This window comes from Amphibalanus amphitrite, unplaced genomic scaffold (genome assembly GCF_019059575.1).
Source record: "Amphibalanus amphitrite isolate SeventyFive unplaced genomic scaffold, NRLGWU_Aamphi_draft 001430F_arrow, whole genome shotgun sequence".
Taxonomy (NCBI): Eukaryota; Metazoa; Arthropoda; class Thecostraca; order Balanomorpha; family Balanidae; genus Amphibalanus; species Amphibalanus amphitrite.
The window spans coordinates 75,156-96,920 of NW_024882923.1; the positions used below are offsets into that span (position 1 = coordinate 75,156).

The 21,765-nt window shown below is 51.9% G+C and overlaps 1 protein-coding gene across 1 annotated transcript in view; it reads right to left on the minus strand.

Moving 5' to 3' along the window:
* Window positions 1-21,765, minus strand: part of LOC122373008 (protein sidekick-like) — a gene marked incomplete at its 3' end in the record, with an annotated part of 129,687 nt that overhangs the window by 75,018 nt on the left and 32,904 nt on the right. The window contains 1 exon segment of the mRNA XM_043350719.1: window positions 12,971-13,063. Within this exon segment, the coding sequence (XP_043206654.1) occupies window positions 12,971-13,063 (93 nt within the window).

Sequence of the window (21,765 nt, forward strand, 5' to 3'; positions counted from 1 at the left end):
AGGCACACTCTTACAAAAGCATTAAACAACCATTACATTGTGCTTCTTTGCTTCAATAAGAAAAGAAACAAATGCATTTTTGTTCAATTCTTTACATATCATTGATAATTGCACTTGCAGTACTGCCCCGGCAGCGGGTGATCCACAAGTGGAAAACTGTAACAACGCAAGGGTACCTATGAGCAACATAGAATATGTCATTTCTTACTTTACTATTTTCTCTACTAGCGATCTTGATAGGCAACTTGGCGCGGTGAGCCCCACGCCCCGCGCCTGGACGTGGAAGTCCGAATATCGACTTTCGGGAATAGCCACGCCGCCGCCCGAGCCTTTCCCCCGGGTCGCGACCCTGACCTGGGGGCCACACTCGGGCGGCACAAGGTGGTCGTGCGCTATATGGCCGGCCTCACCGAGGGCGGCATGGGCGGCGCAGCCGACGGGGTCATCGGCGGCGGCCATGAAGGAGGACAACGAGGCGGATGGGGTCGCCGCCGCCAGTGAGGCCCTGGCAGCCGCCCAGAGCGACCAGGTCGCTGCGGCGGCAACGGCGGCGAACGCAGCTGAATTCGCCGACCAGCTGGTCCTCAGCGACAAGGGCGGTGACGCAAGCATCATACTCGGGATCATCGGGCGCGGGTATTACAAATCATCGGCGATGCGAAAGACACGGCACGCGCCACAACGGCGGTGACATATTCCAGCATACTCGGGATCATCGGGTGCGGGTATTACAAATCGCCGGCGATGCGGAAGACACGGCACGTGCCACCCAGAAGTACCAGATTTGCACTTGATTGATATTTCCTTGAAATAATTTTAAGTTATTTTAAGGAGCCAGTGATAATCAGGAAGAAATATACTTACATAAACATTGAACAGCCATTTCCTTGTGCTTCATTGTTTCAACAGGAAAAGGAACAAACGCAATTTTGTTCAATTCTTTACATATCATTGCCACTATAATTGCACTTGCAGTACTGCCCCGGCAGCGGGTGATCCACAAGTGGAAAACTGTAACAACGCAAGGGTACCTATAAGCAACATAGAATATGTCATTTCTTACTTTACTATTTTCTCTACTAGCGATCTTGGTAGGCAACTTGGCTCTGCATGATGGCTAGGTGACGAGGTGACGAAAGACCTCCGGTAACCGCTGCCAAACATGCAACAGGTTTTGAAAGATTTCAGAACCTTTTGCTTCAGTTCTGCCTGAGTTTTCTCTACTACAAGTTATTTCCGCAAATAGCATGGGCGCCCTGACAGAAATAGCAACAACACCGCTGGGACCCGACCTCAACCACGCTGCTGGTAAGCTGGCTAGGAGGCAGGTTCCCACTACGCAGGGATGCTGTGCGGGCTCAAGGCACATCCCATTGATAGGTAGGAGCAAACGGGTGGAGGGTTAGGTTAGCTTGCGCGGCGTTAGGGTATTGTTAGGGTAGATACCGTTCGCGGTAGGAAATAGGCTTCTGAAATGATAACGTTAAATCAGCGCAGTCCGTTATGATCAAAGTACGAACAATAAATGAGGCATTGAATTGACCAGATGCATTTGGTGACGGGATGAGTCGGAGGAGAACGGTGATTGAGCGTAGTCTAGCTCTATCGGTACACTTGTAAAGTCAGCAATGGCCAAAGCTTCACTCCTAAATCCTCGAGGGCTCGCTACCAAACCGCGTGTGCCCCAAAATGGCGGAGTGATTCTCACTGGAACCACGATGCAACGTAACTTAACGTACAATAGCAGCAGTAGACATTGGGATGAAAGTGGCCCGGGTGGCAGTCGGGTAACAGGCTGGGAGACGTCTCGGCCTAACACTGACATCAAGTAGAGTAGTAGTATACAATCGGAGGGGAGGCTGCAACAGGCTAACAGGACCAGCCCGAGTCCCCCTACACATCTACAGCGGCAAGCAGTGCCTCCGCTTCGCGCCGCGACGTCGCCCGTCAGCCGCTGTAGTGACAAACGAAAAAGGTCTAAACGCCGCCGGGGTAGAACACAATCCCTCTCAGTGCAGCAGGCGGCCTGCTGGCCGCCTGCGGAGAAGGCGGCGAAAGGGACGCTCTCTGGGCGGCAGTCGGGCGCTGCCCCCGTGCCCGGCCGCTGCGGGGGAGGGGGGGGGGCGACCTCCTCGTCGCCTGTGAGGCGGCGGAGAAGCAGGCTCTGCTTGCCCTACGCCGAATCGCAGGAGCTGAGGTGATGGTGTGGGCTCCGCCCCACCTAAACCAAAGCCAGGGATCCATATATGCCCCATCCCTACAACACCTGTCCTTGTCCGAGCTGGAGGAGGGCTTCTCCCGGGTGGGCGTTACCGCTGTGTATCGCCCGCCCCGCTCTCCGAAGGTTCTCATCCTTACCTTTTTCACCAACGAACCCCCCCCCCCCCCCCCTACATCCTCGCTGCCTACCTCTCCTTCCCCGTCCGAGCTGTCCTCCCCAAACCTCTCCGCTGCCGGCGCTGCCGCCTACGGGCACCGCCAGCAGCACTGCCGGTTCCACGGCAGAAAAGAAGTATCTGGTGGACGCCATCAAGCGTGAAGCAGCCAGCGAGACAATGCCGCTAGAGAAGAGTGGACAATCTGCACCACTATCGACCTAGGAACGTACGAGGTGGCTCACACCAGTCTTCAGCAACAATGGAGACAAGTAGAGGAACGTTTGCGAGGCATACAGAGCAACGCATCAGAAAGCCAAGCCGAGTTGTTGCTTGTTATACGCATTATGTCGGACAAACTGTCTGGAGCATTTCGACATGATCTGGCCAATTACCAGAGAGACAATGAAGTAATCAAGCGCGTTGCTGCTCAAAACGAAGCCCGAAAATCTTGGGGGCTCGTAAACGTGATAAGCAGCGTGAGCAGATCTCTCTTTGGTTTTAGCACGGAGAAGTACACGAAAAAGCTATCAGAAGAATAATTTTCGTCAATTATCTGCAGAACCTTTTTCAGTTTCGATCAGAGTCATGGTTACATCGAACTCGTCAGCAAACGACACCAAGTCGTCTGAGAAATACACGCTGCTCGGACGGGAGATGCCTTGGGGAGTCCCAAGTCAGCGCTGGGCGAGAGGCCTAAATTAACCGCTCGTCCTAGCAGACAAAACTCTACTGGCGGACGTCATCAAGCGCCAAGAGCTGAAACGGCAGGCTGAGGCGGCCAACGTGGCGCTCCGCCTGCAGATACTCAGAGGAGAACAGTTATCTGGCGTGCCGGGCGGCTCAGGAGGCGTGGAACCGCCTGCGCATCGACCCGGCAAAAGACCCGCTGTGGGCAGATGACACTCCACAGAGTGAGGATTCTCGTATCTCTAGGGAAAACGTCCGCCAAATCAAACAAAACAAGGGGGAATCCCTAACAAACTTCGCCGAAAGACTCCGTGCCGCCACTGCTGATATATTTACCGACATCGACAGCCATGAGGCACAGGACTTACTGACGGACACGTTTCAGCAAGGACCTCGCGTTGTGATGTAACAAAGTTAAATTATCCCTATCATTTGGCCTCTTTGCCCGACCGCCTCGCCTTGATTCCTTACATGTTTATCCTCTCCCTATTGGCCCGTGATATGACGTACAAGTGTGACGTGTATTGAAAGCGCCGCGCCGGAGCGGGACGACCGCCGAAGCCCTCGGCAGTCGGGAGTCGATTCTTGTCAACGGACTTTGACAGTCAGGTTCAGGCCGTGCGAGGGCCGTGCGAGGGCCGCTCCATCGCCGGTCGCTTTTACTCATCATTTCTTCATATCGGCCACATAAAATATATCGTGAAAAGTGAAAGTGCATTTTAAACGCGAAACGGACTAGACGATCTGCACCATCACGAACATTACTACAATGAGCAGCCCCGGATAAGGGTTTGTTGTTTTGTTCGCAATACATGTTGATGACGATGATGATGATGAAGGGTGGTCAGGCGAGCCATCGACTGAAGGTGATGAACGGAAGCCGTCGACAGCAACGGACGGCGAAAAGACTGGAGGTGGGAATGCAGGCCATAGTTTACCAAGCATGGCTATCCAACTCGCAGGCTAGGTAGCGACGGCCAGGAGGTGCGTGATATGGACGCACAGGCCCGCCAGGCCATGTCACTGCGCCCGGGGGAATACCTGACTCACGCCGACCTTGACCAGCTCCTCCCCAGCCAAATTCAATATGTTGCATTTATGTCGCTGTTCTGCTTGGAATGCCGTTTGAAAAATCTGGCGGCGGTGACCCAATCGATGTCACGTTTATGGTAGGTGTTTGCGGCGTACACGAAGCGGTGTTTGGGCGAGGAACGTTCGGGAGAGCTGCCGAGTGTAAGCCGGCAGAAGCTTCTTTTCTGAAAGTGCCCAAAATGAATCTCTGGTTAGTATTTTATGTCTATGATGATGCTATGCGAAGTCAGCCCGATCCGGACATCAAGTCACCACAGCCCTTGGCTACGAAACAAGGCGCTCGGTGGCTGGTACGGTATTCGCTCCACAATAAATCTACCCACCGTTGGTAACTGGCTCGAGGTAGGATCCGGTAACGCCCGGCAGAGGCACAGACTGTATAGGTACGATAAAACGGGTGGAGGATACGCTGTTGGTGTTAGTGGATCCCAACAGTGTATGAAAATACGGAGCATACCATTTCTCAGACGAGTGCGGCTCCCCAATGGGCCCAATGACGCCCAAACATGGCACCCCGCACCACGAGTTACCGGCGTTCTGCAAAACGATGCCGGCAGAAGATTCGCAATAAGTATTTTCTGTTTTTGATCGCGTTGACCCGGTGCTGTTACTATTTGTGACACGTTTGAGACACGTGGCGTAAGGAAAGAGAGGCCAGCGTAGTGCATCACTGTCGCCTGATCGATTAAGCCTCAGATTACGCGATAGGGCGTATCCGCCTCGGGCGAGTATTTAACCCCAGAGGGGGAGAAAAACGGGACTCGTGTCTGCACGCCAAAGAGGCTGCTCCACTGAGACCCGACGTCACTTCACGCTGCTAGTAACTGGCTCAAGATAAATTAAGATTACGCCAGGATGAGCCACGGACTCAAAGGACAACCCATAGGTAGGTAGGAGCAAACGGGTGGATGGTTAGGTTAGCTTGCACGGCGTTAGGGTATTGTTAGGGTAGATATTTACGGCACGCAGTAGGATCAGGTCGACCGAAATGGTATCAGTCACGGAGGCCCCACGATTCGCGATTTTCTAGAGTTCGCCGAAGGGGCATAGACCCTGGGCAACCTGGACTACAAAGACTTTGCAAATAATGCCAATGAGGCTGCAAGGTGCAGCAAAGGCGTTCTACCGAACCTACATGGACAGCAAGGGGCTGACCCTTCAATCAACAACGCTGGGAATGCATTGGGGGAATTTCAGCAGGGCCCGAGTGACCGGTTCAGCCGTCCGACTCTCATGAGCCTGGCTGTCGACAGGGAGAAAAGGAAAGCGTCCGGGCGTATGCTCAACGATTAAAACTCTGGCGATACAACTGTGGCCCACTATCTTACAGTCTCAGGGTCCGAACAGCCAGGAAATAGCCTACACACTGGTGTATCAGCATTTCCAAAAAGGATTGTGACCTACTATGGACGTCAAACCCCTTGAGACCCCACTTTTTTGCGATAATTTTTAAATGCGTCAACTCTCGTTGACAATATTCTGGCAATGTGTGTTTCAGAACCTGCCGAAACTTTTATTACTAAGGTATTTTGACGCCAAACGATTATGAAAGGTACTTCTCATTCACTCGTAATGTTAAATTTCACGGACCGAATCTGCTGTTTGGGTAGAGGCTACGCGCTCATGGGGCGGAGCCACGTAATGACGTCAGCGCTAAGCTCCGCCCTACCCCTCCGGCGCTCCTTGCCCGGCGACCGGTCACTCGCGTCTCTCGCTCCATTTAGGCTTGATGGTGGGCGGTGGCTGGTAGCGGTAGCGGGCGCTGGTAGATGACAATTAAGAGCAGATGGCGCTGGTGGCGGGGCTCGAGTGTGGCCGAGCACAAGCCTCTGCCCGGGCCTGAATTGACCTTAGCATTACGAGTGAATGAGAAGTACCTTTCATAATCGTTTGGCGTCAAAATACCTTAGAAATAAAAGTTTCGGCAGGTTCTGAAACACACATTGCCTGAATATTGTCAACGAGAGTTGACGCATTTAAAAGTTATCGCAATAAAGTGGGGTCTCAAGGGGTTTGACGTCCATAGTAGTACCCTGGGATCCTTACATCTGAAGGATGTCAAAACCTTGGACCAGGCCGTGGTAGAGCTCTCGAAGAAAAACACTTAACTGGGCTCAAAAGGAAGGACATATGGGGGCACAGGTGAATGCCATCACGGAAAGCCTGATGGGTGCAAACGCAGCTACAGCTACCCACAGTTCCGAGCCCGCCAGGGAGAAGACTACCGTTCAGAAGCTCTCAGAGGAAGGCAAAGAAAACTCGCATTGAAGAAGAGGCAAGGCAGAAGGCACGTGTTGTTGTGGACGCGTCTTCGCCATCGCATGTCCTTCGCTCGACGTATTTTGTGCTGAAAAACTCGCTTGGGCATAACCTGCTTGAGGACCTGATTGTCCTCCAACACCTGAACGGACCCGAGATCGGGAACATCAAGACTTGGTTGTTTGTGTTATCGTATTATATTGTCTCCATTATGGCCGAGGCTAATATCGTCAAAACCGCTTTTAACAGTGTTGTCCAAGAAATTAGAATCTCTAACTTCACAAAAAATGTCAGGTCCTTTCACGGGGAGGGAACTGCAAAATTCTATCAGTGGCTAGGTGATATGGACCAACTTCATAGCCCGGCGTACTCTGACCGGATGTGTGTGCTGGCTACCCTAATCCTGGGGGACCAGCCGGGCATTTCGTGGCCCGCCTAACTAAATCTCACATTTCATGGACCGAACTTCGTCGGAAACTCAGGAAGAAGTATGGGAAGACAGAGGATCCACGTATGTCCCGATAAAAGGTACGACAGATAAGGCAAAATAAAGGAAAAGGGATCCAAAATTTCGCAGAACAACTTCGCACCGCCGCTGCTGACATATACCCAGACATCGACAGCATCGAGGCACAAGACCTATTGACCGACACACTCCAGAGAAGACTCAGAGATAACAAACTCGCCAGGACGCTCATCAGGAAAAACTGTAAGACAATTGACGAACTAGACTACTCACGGGGAGGGAACTGCAGTCCGGATCCAGGCTGTGCGGAGATCGGAACCATCTCAAGGGAATTATTGTGCTGTCCTTGTAGAAATATAGTCAGAAGCATCAAGCAAGAATTGAGTTTTGGCATTAGCAAAGACAGAACACCTTGTACCTGGCTTGGCTTACGCGACGGAGCATCAACAGATCGCTCTCGGAGGTGCGAGCGACCGACGCGCGCGCCCAGGAGGCACCCGCCGCCGGCCCGACGACGCTCCTGACAGCCCTGGACCTCGAAATGTGGCGAGCCGAGCACCAGCCCACAACCTGCGCTCAGACCCGACCCGCGGACGCCGCAGACGCGAGAGGGTGGAGCCATTCGGGCACGACAGATCTGCATGAACTTCAGAGACGGTCGCAGCACCCCGTTTTGGTGCCCGTGCAGCAGACGACACCTACCATGCGGCATATGTGGCGACACGCAGCACCACACGGCGTGTCACAACGGAGAGGCCGGCGCGGCCACGGGTATAGGCGGCGGCGGTCGACTGCAGCCGGCCTGCGGCCGAGGTGGTCGGCGCTAGTGGACCATTCAGTGGGGCACCGGAGTCAGGCGTCGACGCTGACCGGCTGGGGATTCTGCTCCTAGCATGCCCGGCTGTCCCCACGGAGCTGCGTGAAACCGTCCTTCGCCGGTTCCAACACGGAGCAGACATCGCGTTCTGCGGCGACATGGGTGGCACTCGTACGGAAAACAATGAGTCAGCCAAGAGAAGACGGAACGGCGTGTCGGAAGCCATCGAAGCAGAAGTGGGAGCCGGCACGTCGTGCGGGCATTTTCAAAGCCCTACGTTTGAAAACTTTGTAGTGAACGAATTGAGCGCTAGAGATAAGGAAAATGGAGAAGTGCGACTCATATTAGACTTATCGCAGCCGCGCGGACAAAGTGTAAACGACGGGATTAATCCAGGGTGTTATAAACTGTCTTATACGACCGTGGACGAAGCTATGCGGCCTTAAATCGGCTCTGCTAGCCGGGCCTCTGTGTGTTTGGGACCAACGCTGCGTCTGGGCGGCAGCTACGCTGGCTTTCTTCTGCGGCCTGAGAGTCTCAGAATACCTGCCTTCAGCCCCGGGCCGCGGGTTACGCAGACAGGATCTTCACCTCACAGCGGCGCGATGCGCCGTACGTCTCCACATTCAAAAGAACCGGCAGCACGGCGCCCCACAGTGGGTCTCGGCCCCGGCTACAGGTACCGCCACCTGCCCCGTGAGAAGCCTCGGGACTTTTTGCTCTGCGCGTGACCAGTGCTACTCGCAGGTCCGGCCCCTGTTTATTCTCCACGACGGAGCGCCACTCACTCCGGCTCGACTCAACCACGTGCTGCGGACGGCCGGGCCTCGGCATCCACTGGCGCTGCCGAACACACACGGAGACCAGAATAGTGTCAGCACGGCGACCGACGGCTTGCCGGCGCCTGCGGGATACGGCCACTTCACTCCACCGGTGCCGCCAGGTCCATACCCCGCGCCGGCCAGCGCCGCTCCGGTGGCCGCCAGCGCAGGGCTGCCGGGCCCCGGATACTTCGTGCCGCCAGCGCCGCCGGCCCAGTACGGTCACTACGGAGCACCGGACGGCTATCCGCCCCCTACGACAGGTGCGGCAGCCGGCGTCCCGTCATCCGACGCCGGTCACCTCTCCCGGTCGGCACCTCCGAGCTGGCCCGGCGCGCCGGCCGGGTGCAGTCCCGGTGGCCACGCCGCACCTCCTGCGGCGTTGGGCGGGCCAGCCTGGCCGTCCCTCGCGCCCGGCACGGCCGACCCGGCGCCGGCTGGCTGGACACGCCCGGCCGCCGCCGCGGCCGAGTACGTTGGGCCGCCAGACGTTTCGCCTGCCTCGGTGGCGGCGGTCGAGAAGGCCGCCCGGGAACGAGGCGTTCCAGTGGACCGCATCGCCGACCACCGTCAACTCCAGGTGTTAAATTTTAATTGCCTTTAATTTTTCACTAGCGCTACCGTTACTTCACTTCACGGCCACGCGTGTCCGCCTAGCGGACAAAAGTATTTCTTTCGTGCCCGGTTTTTCTACGGAGTTTGGGCTGCCACTTTTCTTTGGTATCGTGGCGCAGCGATTTTGTGTGTAATGAGACGTTTCTGGTGCCATGTGGCGGGAAGGGTGCAAGGCTCCAGTTGTATTGGCTGAAAGTTCCAGGAGGTCTTGCTTTTATGTTAGTTCGTCTTGTGGAGGCAACGAGTTTGGTTGCTGAGTTTGTGATATGGGCTGACTGAGTTCAGGATTCGTCGATATTTGTATTTCGTTGCACCATTGCTGGCATTTCTTTCTGCCTTTGCAGCTCCGTTTGCAAGCCGCTCTGCTAGTTTTTTGCCTTTGCAGACCTACTTTGCTGGCCTTTTTCTTGTTGGCCTATCTTATCGACGCGCAGCGGTGCCGCAGCGGTGACTCGTCGGCCGCCAGTGAGGATGGTCAGCGCGCCGCCCCGCGCGCCATCCGCACCAAGGCGGCGGCCGACCGGCCGGCGGCCACCGAGGAGGCCATCGAGGCGTCTGGCTACTTCAAGAAGGGGCTACCGAGGAGGCCATCGAGGCGTCTGGCTACTTCAAGAAGGGGCTACCGAGGAGGCCATCGAGGCGTCTGGCTACTTCAAAAAGGGGCTAACGCTGAGTGTTTGCCTAGTTGTGTGTTGGTGAATTGTGGGTTGTTTGCGTGTTTGTCGTTTCATTGGCCATATTTCTATTTTTTACACTGATTCTCACGGACGCTGAAGGAGCGTTCTTCGAAGTCGGTGATTACCAAAGGCACACAAAACTTACATAGATTCTCCCCCATCGATACTAGTGTCATGAAGGTGTGTGACACACCGTGCTAAGTCGAAATGCGTAAGACGCACTCCTCTGATTCGATGGCATCACCTTTTTCGAAATTCCGAGGACGGACTTTGTTCAAAGTTTGTTCTCATGTGGCGCGCCGTACTATGTTTTCGAGTCGGATCACCGATCGATACGCTCCGCTGCTCCATATAAAAGCAGCGGCGATGCGGACGAGAGGGGATTCACTCTTGTGACACTCCATTGTCACTCGCGGTCCGGGAGTCGGACGGGCACGTTGGTCCAGGACCATTTCGGTCCGGGACGCTCGTCCCGGATATACACACTCGAGTCACTCAGAGACACTCTGTGAGGACATTCGCTAGCCCGGTGCGCCGCCGCTCGGCCTCCGGTCAATCGGTATTATTGAACCAAGCCGCAGCCCTTGGCCCGGTCCAAAAGCTTTAGTCGCAAAACGTGATTCCAAACAACGCAAGTTCTGTGTTGATTTGAGAAACGTCGTTCATGTCAGCGTTCCGTACAGTCATCCTCTTCGGCGCATTGATGGTACCTTAGCATCACTTGAAGGCACAAGACTTTGTCTTGATAATTTCATTGATCAACTGATGGGTGAAAGCTATTTTTCTGTTTGACAGTGTAGCTGGGAAGCGCACCTAGACAGGTATTTAGCACTCAGGGTAGCTGAAAGGGCAGGATTCTGATACCTGTCGCTTGGATAGTGACAGCCGTCCCGACTCACACCAAGCACCAGACAATACATTGTCCCCTATTGCGCATCACTTCGATGAAGATTGTTTACGCTAAATCTCTAGCCGGCAGAATGCGCCCGCCACGACCTCGACCGGATGGCTCCGATGACTGGTTCGCAACGGCGTATTCACATATATGGAAAATCTGGACAGCCTGCAGACACGCAGGTACCCTACAGTGCTGCCTCTAGCGGCACTCTCTGAACTACTGATGCCCTATAGGTGTCACCACTACAACATCCCGGTGTTGGCCACGCTAGAGAGCTCTGAGGCCTCAGGGCGGGTGGGTTCTGTAAATTAGTGGTCACAGACCTCCTGACGCGCCTGTGCCAGTGGCTGACAGGCTGTGGCGTGGTGGCGTGGAGGCGACGCCGATTCTTAATAACCCACCTCGCCAGGTTTGTGCTGATAATGTAAGGTGGCCGCCAGTGTAAAACGCCGCATTTTCTGTTCGAGTATGTAATGTTTGAAATGCTATGTGGGGTGGCCGACGCAAAACGGCTCCGTGTCAGACATTATTTGCTGGTTTCATCAACGTTTTAAGCACCATATCGTGAACTGAACGGCGTCAGCCCGATGCTTGTGGGTTTGAGCGACGTTTGAGGCGGCCCCGGCTCAGCACGGCCGAAGGGTTAACAAGTACGTGGTTTTGAGCGACAGTGAAGACGGCCGCGAGTCAACCCGGCCAGCAGCTCGATAAATATGAGCGGCGTTTGCCTGAAAATAGTGGATGTTGTTTGACACGTGAATTAGGAAAGGGGACCAGCGTGATCGGAACAGTGCGTTGCCACCACTTGATTGGTTGAGCCTCAGATCAGATGTCGTATCCGTCTTGGGCCAAGTATCAAGGATGAAAACGAGACTGAGCGTCTGCACGTGGACCAGTGTGCACCGTTGAGCCCCGACTGCACTCTATGCCGCTGGTAAGCTAGCTCCCCAGATGCACCGCCAGGAGAGGGGTGGGCTCCCGCATCAGCCGTCGTCTAGGGTGGAGAAGGAGATCATCCAGTAATTGGGCACCATTGGCCTGTTGGGGATATGTGAATAAATAAATAACTGTTGTGCCACTCTGTGTTTAATCTGTCATTCCAAAGGAAGCTGGCGCCTCTATACGCATACGTTCAACGATACGTCCTAGGCATCGACGATGGCGTAAAGCCCCCTCAGAGGTGCCACAAGTTTGTACAGCAGCTAGTCTAGGTGCTAGCCTAGACAAAGACGAGGCACCAGTCGCGGCTCGACAAAGGTGATGTGTTCCTATAGACGAAGTGTTCCCACTTCACACTTCTATTTTTATACGTGTTGTGCGTAGATTAACCGTTTTTATTTGTGGAGAAAACTATGCAATAAAGTATTTTACTAGCAGTATGTGTTCCAGCATTTTTAACCCTCAATCCTAAGAACGTAGCGGATCCTCCGTCCGGACACACAACCTGGTGCGGACTCCTTGGTCAGTGAGGCCTGGACGTGGAAGTGTTCTGAATTGCTCCCACATACTGTTTTCATGTGATTCGTGTTATGCTAAAATAAAACGTGTTTGACGGAAATAAATGTTCTGGCTCTTAGTTTTTATTTTTCTTGACTGTATGATGATTTGAGAAGTGGTAGCGTAAGCTATTCCAGAAAGCACGACCTGCATCTGTGTTTAACCGCAAGTTTGCCAATGTTGTTTGGTCGCTCTCCATGTTCGCATTCGGTATCGAAGACGGCTCCAAGGTGCCCAGCGCAGCTACCAAGCTGTGGCACCAACTGGCCGAGTCTTCAGCCTAAGGTCACGGTCTGTACGGGTGTAGGTGTTGCAGCCTACCGCTTAAGTGTTCTCGGTTAAGATGAAACGTTGGAGACCAGTCACAAGCAGTGATGGAATGTGACGTGTGTATGTGTTGTTGCGTACCGCAGAAGTAATATCGATAAAGATGCAACGTTGAGGCTGAAGCAGACTCATTCCGCGGTCAGGAAATCGCAAGCGTGAGCCTAATCAAATGCATTGCATTGTGCTCGCATTGACATCATGTGTTCGAAGAGGCCAGTGTTTTCAGCGCACGTTCAAAAGAGAAATGTTTCGCCACAAAATGTCTGAAGACCTTGATGACACTCGCGTGCCCTTGTGCCATGTGAAGGCATGATTCCTTCGGTACTTGCACGCATCAGCACAACACAGGCGTCTGCCATCATATCGCACGTGCATCTGCCACTCCAAACCAGAAAACCGAGCGCTCGATTTTCGGCAGCCCTGACGGTGTACTTACCAAACGCCTGGCACTGCATGATCTTGGTGTAGCCCTCGTTGACCATGGAGCTCCCCGAAGACGGCTGAGTGATGAAGCGCGGCGCCTGCAGGTCTGAAAATAGAAGAATAAAGAGTCAGAGCGCTGGAAGTCATAAAGCCGTTTATGGGACTGGACAGTAATATAATAATTACAATAAGACAAATACCTACGCATAGCATGAATATCCTTCATGCGATTTGTTTCTAGACATTAGAACACACAGCATTGATTAAAGAATAAAAAATGCATTCTAGCCGAGCCATGCACTGCCTCAGACCATCATGAAAAGCCTGTGACATCGATAAACTAATTAAAATCTCAATCAACTCATTGATATGCCTCTTTCTATCAAGCAGCCGAGCCAGGCGTCAGCACTGCATACAATCTCCTGAATCCCGCGTGAACACAGCATGAACCAGCCAGGAAACCAGCCAGAATCCAGCACGACCCCAGCAAGAGCCCGGCGTGAACTCAACGTGAACCGGACATTAGCCCAGACACAATCTGTTAGTGCGCCGCGGGACCCTCATTGGCGGTGCGCCGACCGGGCGGTGGTCGGTTCACACGCGGCTTCCCACCGTCGACCATAATCACTCAACGCTCATACAACGTGGTCGAGCTCCAAGCCGAGTGGGTAGGAATGACTCTGTTCGGCGATGATGGGAGCAGACGAGGGTCTCTTTTCGTGAGTAATACGTGGGAAAATACAGAATGTGTTTATGGAAGACGGCTAATGATTATCGGTGTTGTGAGGTAGGATGAGGGGAGACAGGTCGATGTTTCTCATTATCAAGGGCATCAAGACAAACATATCTAGTCATTTCTTTGCAAAGTCAAGTTTATCAGTTGTGCAAGAGCGAAGCGCCAGAGAGGTTAGATTCCAATTGGAATGTTGTGAAGGCAATTGTTGCAATTTATGAATGAGGCCACTGCACATTGCACAATGAAGCATGATTAAAAAAAACATTTACACGGACCTAATCAGCGAGCATCAACGTCTGGCATCTCGCCTTAGGTCTTAGAACTTCACCCAAAACCGAAATGTCTTGAACAAGTTAAAGCAGCAACAGCAAAGCCCCAAAGCAACAGCTTCTTGCTACAACTTAGCGTCAAATGCCCAAACCTCACGAGCACCTCACAACATCCCACCTCCGATTTATCCGCCGCAGCCACGAGCCCGTTGAACTAATCCCAGAAATCGGTCGCTAAGACCGCTTCACAGTTCAATCCGCATTACTCTCCTCCCCCTCTCTCTCTCTCTCTCTCTCTCTCTCTCTCTCTCTCTCTCTCTCTCTCTCTCTCTCTCTCTCTCTCTCGCAGCCCCTCTCTCATCTCAGGAGATACAGGAAGGTGGGTCGCGTGGACGGATGACCTGCCCAGGTAAACAGACTCTCGGTGGGATGCCCGCCGGCGGGCTCCATCATTCCGCACTTCCTCATCCTGCCAGGACCCTTGGGAGGCGGTGGTGGCCCGCGGCAGTGGAGGGGAGAGAGAGAAAGAGAAAAGGAAGGCGAGGAGTCAGCGGGCGTAAGAATCGGTTACAGGCAGGACTTTTACGGCATCCATGGAACATAGCAGTCGGTGACCCTGGTTTCCAGATACACCCTGCCTGCTTTGCTTGTTTCACTATCATTAACTCGAAAATACACGATTCCAAACCCTTTCCCACAGCTACTCATAACCCATCGGCGCATCGGCAACTGCCAACGGCCGCCTTTGATTCACCCATTTCAACTTCACGACACGTCACTGGTATGGTATTTGCCCGCCACTGGCAGCGAAAACTCCAAGCACACCATGTCACGCAAGGGACCACCACCTTGCGGTGAAGTTACGGTTGAGTTGGGAATGTAGACTGATTGTCACTGGTCCACGAACTGCAGGGGACCCCAACCTTTCTAGGGGTCCAAATAGGGATTCCGCAGAGAATCGGACCCCAGTATCACGGCGAATGTCACGACCAGAATGCTGTAGCACCACCGGAGGAACACAACTCGACCACGACACCACATCGAACATCACCATTCACCAGCAGCACCACGCCTGGTGCTGCTGCGCCAAGCTCCCTGTCGAAGACACGTGATGTGCGCAATACGCATACATAGGGTTACTTGGCTAGATCACTTATGCATGCGAGCACACGGCAAGTTGCCGGTATGCGCACTGAGCAGCTTTAGACTAGAGACGCCAGTTCAACGCACGAAGGTTCCTGTCCGGTTTGGTTTTGTCCTCTCTGAAGTCCTACCAAGTCTGTCCTATGTCCTGTTCTACCGAACCTTTTCAATACCGGCCTGTCTGGTCCAGTGTTCAGTCCGTCTTATCCCCTGTCCTGTGTTGTCTCGTCATATCACTTCCCATAACACCACTTCCCACTCTATCCCATCACGTCCCATCCCCCCCCCCACATTCCATTCCCTCCATACTCTCAGTTATCAACCTTCCTCCTTCCTTATCATCCTCCCTCTCTCCTTATCACCCCCCCCCCCCTCCCCGCGACTCACACCACACCAGTGCACCCCGTCACCCGGGTCCCACCAACCGCCCGCCGGCGGACTGAGTGGGGTGAATGGCCCGACCCGAGCCGGACAAGGGCACGGGCGCTGCGGCCGTCTGGCCGGCCGGGCAGGCGCCGTGCGCTGTAAAACGCCGTAGGCTAGTACCGCCGCCCGGTGCCGCTGCAGGCAGGTGTAACAGACAGTCGAGAGGTTGACGGCTGTTGCTGGTGGGATATCAGCTAAGCAGCGTTCGAAGCCGTTATGAGAGCAGAATGTTATTTATTTCTAATTCGGCCACTCTTTGGGATTGAGTCCAAGAATCAACTTCAACAGTTTACTTTTAAGTCAAGTGAAATAATGAAACCAAATAGAGTATTTCCATGATCAATTTTATCCGAGAGAATAGGCTGAAAATAATTATCAGTAATTATGGACACACTGAAAAATGACTAACACATAAAAACAGAGGTGGTGGAAGCAGAGTGATATCGTCACTTTTGTATTTTATTCTGTTTATGTTAAAAAAATAAATGAGCTGAATTGAGTCAGAGTGGTAGTCTTGTCCTTCCCACAGCGGAGGCAACAATTCGACGCCGTTGAAGCGCGACTCATGGGTGACATGACAATTTGCTCTTGTCGGTATGCTATCCTCGTGACGTGTCATCCGTCTGGTCACGCTTCAAGTCGAGTGTCATGTCACGTCACGGTGTCAGCGACGCGCCCCGGATGTGCCCCCAGGAATGTCTGGGGTGGAGCCCCCGGAAGGCAGCCCGTTCACCGGGCCACACAATGGGACAAAAAGACCGGGAGAAAAACGGCAATGGGCGAGTGCCGGGTGGATTCAGCGAGTGACACTCCGCCCAGATAGTGATTAAGGTCGGTCAACAGCCCACACTCAGAAAATGTCCCGGTCGCTGTCAAGACGTTACAACGAGATAAATAAAGACAGATGCTCAGAGGATAAAAAGTGGGTAAATCCCAAGAAGTATTTTCCATAGCGGGGCTGGAGACCAAAAATCACTACTTGAGAGGATAGAGCTCCTGATTACCGCAACGGATAAAGTAAAATGCCTTAAACACATCATTCCAATACAAGACAACCTTCAAAACAAACTCTCCAGCACACTAGCACATGCATACCAGGCACAACACGAAATGCTTCAGTCAAGACCAAAAATCACCAACCTGAGCACCATGGTGGAGACAGATCCGAATCACCAGAGACTCTAGCATCAACAGACCACCACCACCTCCTCTCACCGCTCATCAAACACCAATAACCAGTCACCACCAGTTCCAAGCCGCCTATCGCCAAACGCAGGGGCGAATGAACGATAACAGATGTCTAGCCACCACACCACACCGGCCTGGCTGCCAGGTGTATTGACAGAGTGACAGTGACAGCCCGCCAGGTATGTTGACACAATGACAGGACGCCACGCCATTGACGAAAACAACAGGAACGGGTGGCACCGGGCCCGCGCGCTGGGGCGGTAAGGAACGGGGTGAAACAAAGGAATCGAGACGCCATTAGAATGAGTTGCCACAGGACAACATCCAAGGATAAAGATGACTGCAATGTGCATGACATAAGCCAGTTACAGAAAAGGGATTCGAGAGCTACGAAGAAAGCAGTAGATCTCTTGCGACCCAAACGTACGAGCCAACTTTTTTTTTAAATAGGTTAGCACGGTCAAAATCATAAATGTAAAAAGTGATAGAGAACTTTTCGCTAACACATCAAAAATTATCTTATTCCTCTTAAATAGGCAAAAATAAATGAGGATTTTCCCAGCATCGCTCGTGTCAGATAGTGATATGGAATGTTCGTCCGATTCATTTTGTGGATTAAAAAAAAAATAATTGGCACTTAGCAATAATTTTAATACCTATGTTTTTACAGATTGAACGTCACTAATTTTAAATATCGAAGAGAAAGGCACGACCTCAATAAAATATGACAAAGCAAGTACGGGCACCAGAACAAAAAAAAGGACAAACTCATGGTCACATGAACATGGACAGTAAAAAAAAAAATATCCGAGAACGCCATACAGAATAAATATAACGCCACGATGAGAACGAGACAACTGACGCGTACCTTGCCATGTCGGCCAGTCGATGAGAGGTTAGAGGAGCGCAGAGGCGACACGTGCTCCGCGGGGGCCGGACCCGTCACATTTGGGACAAACAGCGCTCTCCCCCGCGCGCAGCCACCGCCTGTCAGGCTTCGTCACGTGACAACCCTATCTGGGACGTGTACACACACACCCAGCACGCGCTTTGCGCATAAGGTCCATATTCCACCCAGCACGCAGTAATTCTCGGCCGTATGGGCTTGACAAGGGAGCATATCGGCGTCCTAAGCAAAATCAATAACAAGCGTAACTGACAAGACGTCACAAGCTAAGCTAAAACGTTGGGCTGACGTCTTTCGAGGTGTTCCTGTTTTACATTAGGTATGCTGGGTTTAAGTGGGTGTGTGCAATGTTATCAACATATAAATCAACTTCAAATTTAAAAAAAAATGAATGCCCGAGGATGACAGCAGGATAATAACTTAACAGGCTTCTTTACATGCCCCGTGAAAAAGTGAAATGCGCACTCAGCGAACAACACCGCCCAAGGAATTCACTATTTTCATTTCGTTTTAGAGCCTTGCCAAGTATTTTGGAGGCCAACCACAAAGAAGTTTGAATGCGCCTCAAGGCCTCGATTGTGAATAGACCATCGAGTGACAGGTAGTACTGAGGTCAATGCACATTGAAAACAAAACGAATAGACCGAATAGGAGGTTGATCTATCTGAATGAACTTCCGCTGAATTATAAGGATGTCTTCGTTTCAGTGTCACACCATCGCTGAAACCAACCGTTCTAGTGCATTCGTATATCACCTCCCCACTACCTCTGTCTTCTCCCCCTTCCCGTGTCCCCTTCAGTAGCGTGCTCTACGTGCATCCGCGGGCAACGAGTCGCTGATGGCTTCATCACGCCAGTTCACCGGTCGTGGCTCCACCAAAACCACGACAAAGTGGCAGGACACGGCTGTAAATGGACAGCTTGCTCATTCAGCCGGTGTTCATTCGGCCGTGTTATCGGGTGGGCTAGATTGTCCGATAAAATATTGGAATAGGATACAGATAAAACTCGGCAAAAGTCGGCACTAAGCCCTGTGACTCCATTGTGTTTAATGAGCAATAAACACATTTTTGTGGCCCGTGATGTTTGGTGTGTTCTGTTCATGAAACATGACAGCGTCACCCATTGTTAATGTCTGTCAAATATAAGACACGGAAAAACTTGCACAAAATATCTGGAATAATCAGCCATTGCGTCATTATTATTCACATAAATATGTCCTTCAGAGTATCGAACAGAATTTACCAAATTTACTTCTACAAGGTCGAATAAAAAAGCATGTATATCCCGTGCCTGTCGTTCACCAACCATGATCCACTTCCGGTCAGTCAGCAGCCAATTAGCGACTAGATTGGACCACTTCCGCTATGGGGGATATACCGAGTGACGGTTGTCACCCACTGACAGATCCCGTAAAAATCCCACTGACATTATCCGCTAGCCAACCCAAAGCCTGTATTCAACCCGTCTGCTCAGTGACATGCTCACTGGTGAATCGTCTCGCTCGGGCGATTCTGTACAGCGCTCGTGCTGAGTCGTCCCGAGATCCTCTCACGCTGCCGCTCACCCGAAATCAGCCGTCACAGATCGCTAACCACCCGACCACTGGGACCGGCACAGGCAAATCGCCACGACCGAGCGGGAGCCGGGAGCGACGCTGGAGGTCAGGCACCGCTCCTGGCCCAGTCGGTTCGATTATACCCCCGGCAGCAGGATGTGATATAAGCGAACCCTAGCGGTGACCATAACAACTAAAATTGGTAGCAGAAGACACGGCCCCAGATAATGGTTATAATGACCCCTTGTGGCGCCAGCGGTAGTGGTTAGCATCCTAACAAGTGACTTCGCTATCGCCGGCAGGGTCACCAACAGCCGCCAAAAAAGTGGCGCCTAAATGGCGCACTAGCGGCGAGGAACGGCGCCAGCCAGACAGCGCGAAAACACCGCACCGGGTGCGGTTCAAGTCTGGGAGGAGATACACTCATCCATTTCCTCCCCATCGCTAACAATGGACTCGTCCCCTGCCTCCCCTGCCGCAGAAAATAGGCTCGTCCATCTCGTATCGTTGAACAATGGCTCATCCGGACGAGACGACGCTGTAAGCGGATGCGCTGATGGATGGGAGAATCAGCATCCCACCGCATAAACAACGTGCACAAGACGCTCCGTCCCGTGCTACCTTGAGCGACAACATCTATTAGAAGTCTCACGGTCCGACGTCCGTTTTATATCACAGTGAAGGAACAGTACCTAGGCACTTTTACTAGGAACCAAACCAAGTCTAACCCAGCGTAGGCCACCAGGCCTCCGTTACTTTAGCGAAATCGATCAGATCCGCAGCGAGGTCAAGTTCGGGAGGCGCGACCGTCAGGGCGTCACGCTAAGATAAACGATCGAGATTCTCGATGATTGAGATTGAGAGCGAAAGTGGACTGGCCACATATGGCACAGCTGATGGCGGCTGCCGGCTGTAGCATGAAACCTGTGCAAATGAAATATATTCGACACACGGGTAGATGCAAGCAGAATACTACATCCCTTTTGCGGACTTGCCGTATACCAAGAGAAAGATTGGACACAATGGTGTAATGTTTACCAGCACAACACGTTGTCAGGAAGTTACATTGTAGTCGCCACTAACGAATAAAAATCACCACATTGTATTGCACTGGCAACGGTATATGTAGGACGTAAGGTATCTCTTTCCGGATTGGATTTCACGTATTGCGTCAAGCCATCACCAGTTGTGGTAGCTGTCAGAGCCTGCAGGCAACATCAGCGTCAGAACGATGCCTGCACTGCATAGTCCGCCTGCCTATCTATCAGTGGCCTACCCAAAACACGACTGAATCAATGCCAATCAAAACACCAAAACGCCTTTAGCACTGAACCCTAGCGTGCAAAACTGTACGTGATTAGAATTGAAGTGTGGATGCTAGCAGGTGAAACATCGCTTCAAGTTTGCGCAACTAAGGCTGGCTGCCAGCGCTTTGATTTCGGAAACACATCACACAAATCCCCACTAAAACCTAAGAAGCTTAGTTGCGGAGCTTCAAAAGAGCTTAGGTACAAGCCGTATCACTCAACAAACATGGCTGAGTTCAGCCGCAAGTGCGCTTATACCCTACCATCGAAAAGCTCTGTGAGGCTGCGCAGTTAAACATCCGGTCTTGGGGGATCAGGGGTCGGCCGACAATGTGTCCCGACAATGTTACCGATTAACAATGTCGTGAAACATAAAGCTGCCCGTCAACTGTAAGTCGAGGCAGACCAAACAGACGGAGCGTTCTCAGCCTCATCAGGGCCTCGTTTCATAAAACTCTGCCGTAACTTACACCTTTCCGTATTTCACACCCTTTCAAACTACGGAGCGTAAATTAAGCCGTTTCACAAAGCCAAAACTGGAATTGTTTACACCTCCGTAACTAAGCACAATTGCGTAGTTACCGTAATTTATCAAGTGTCCTACAAATTACAATTTCATGTCAACACTTATTTTTTAACGATAAATTATAAAACAATTATGTTGAATTTAAATCTTAAAAATTATTTATGAAAAAACAAAATTTATATTGATGACCATCCTTTATTAATTCAATATATTGAAAACAGCAGAAAGCAGAAGTGCATAACTACGAAAGTGGCGCGGCGCGGCGAATAAACAAAATTCCGATAGTGGCCACAAAAAGCGACTGGTGCAGATGATTTGCAGTTTCTTTTTCTCATGTTGGCTGTTCTTTCTTCCTCACCGGGCTCAACATTATAAAATATATCAAAAATTAGCTTCGAATCTTCACATTAATTCAAATTCACGCAACATTTTTGTGCGTAGTTTACACCACTGATATCAAGAGCTTGATAAAATATTTGGCGTTAATTACGTCGTTTTATGAAACCCAAATGGCATCAATTGGTCCGGAATGGAGCATTTGCCGTAAATGAAGCTCCGTAATTTCGATGGCGTGAATTACTCCGGTCTCCGGCTTTATGAAACCGAATTGGCATCAAATACGCCAAATCTGGCATAATTGACGGAACGCCGTAAGTAATTCCTTTTATGAAACGAGGCCCAGAACACAATCACCCACAAAAGTCCAGTAAAAGTAAGCAAGATGCTCGCCTCAACTAACACACAACAA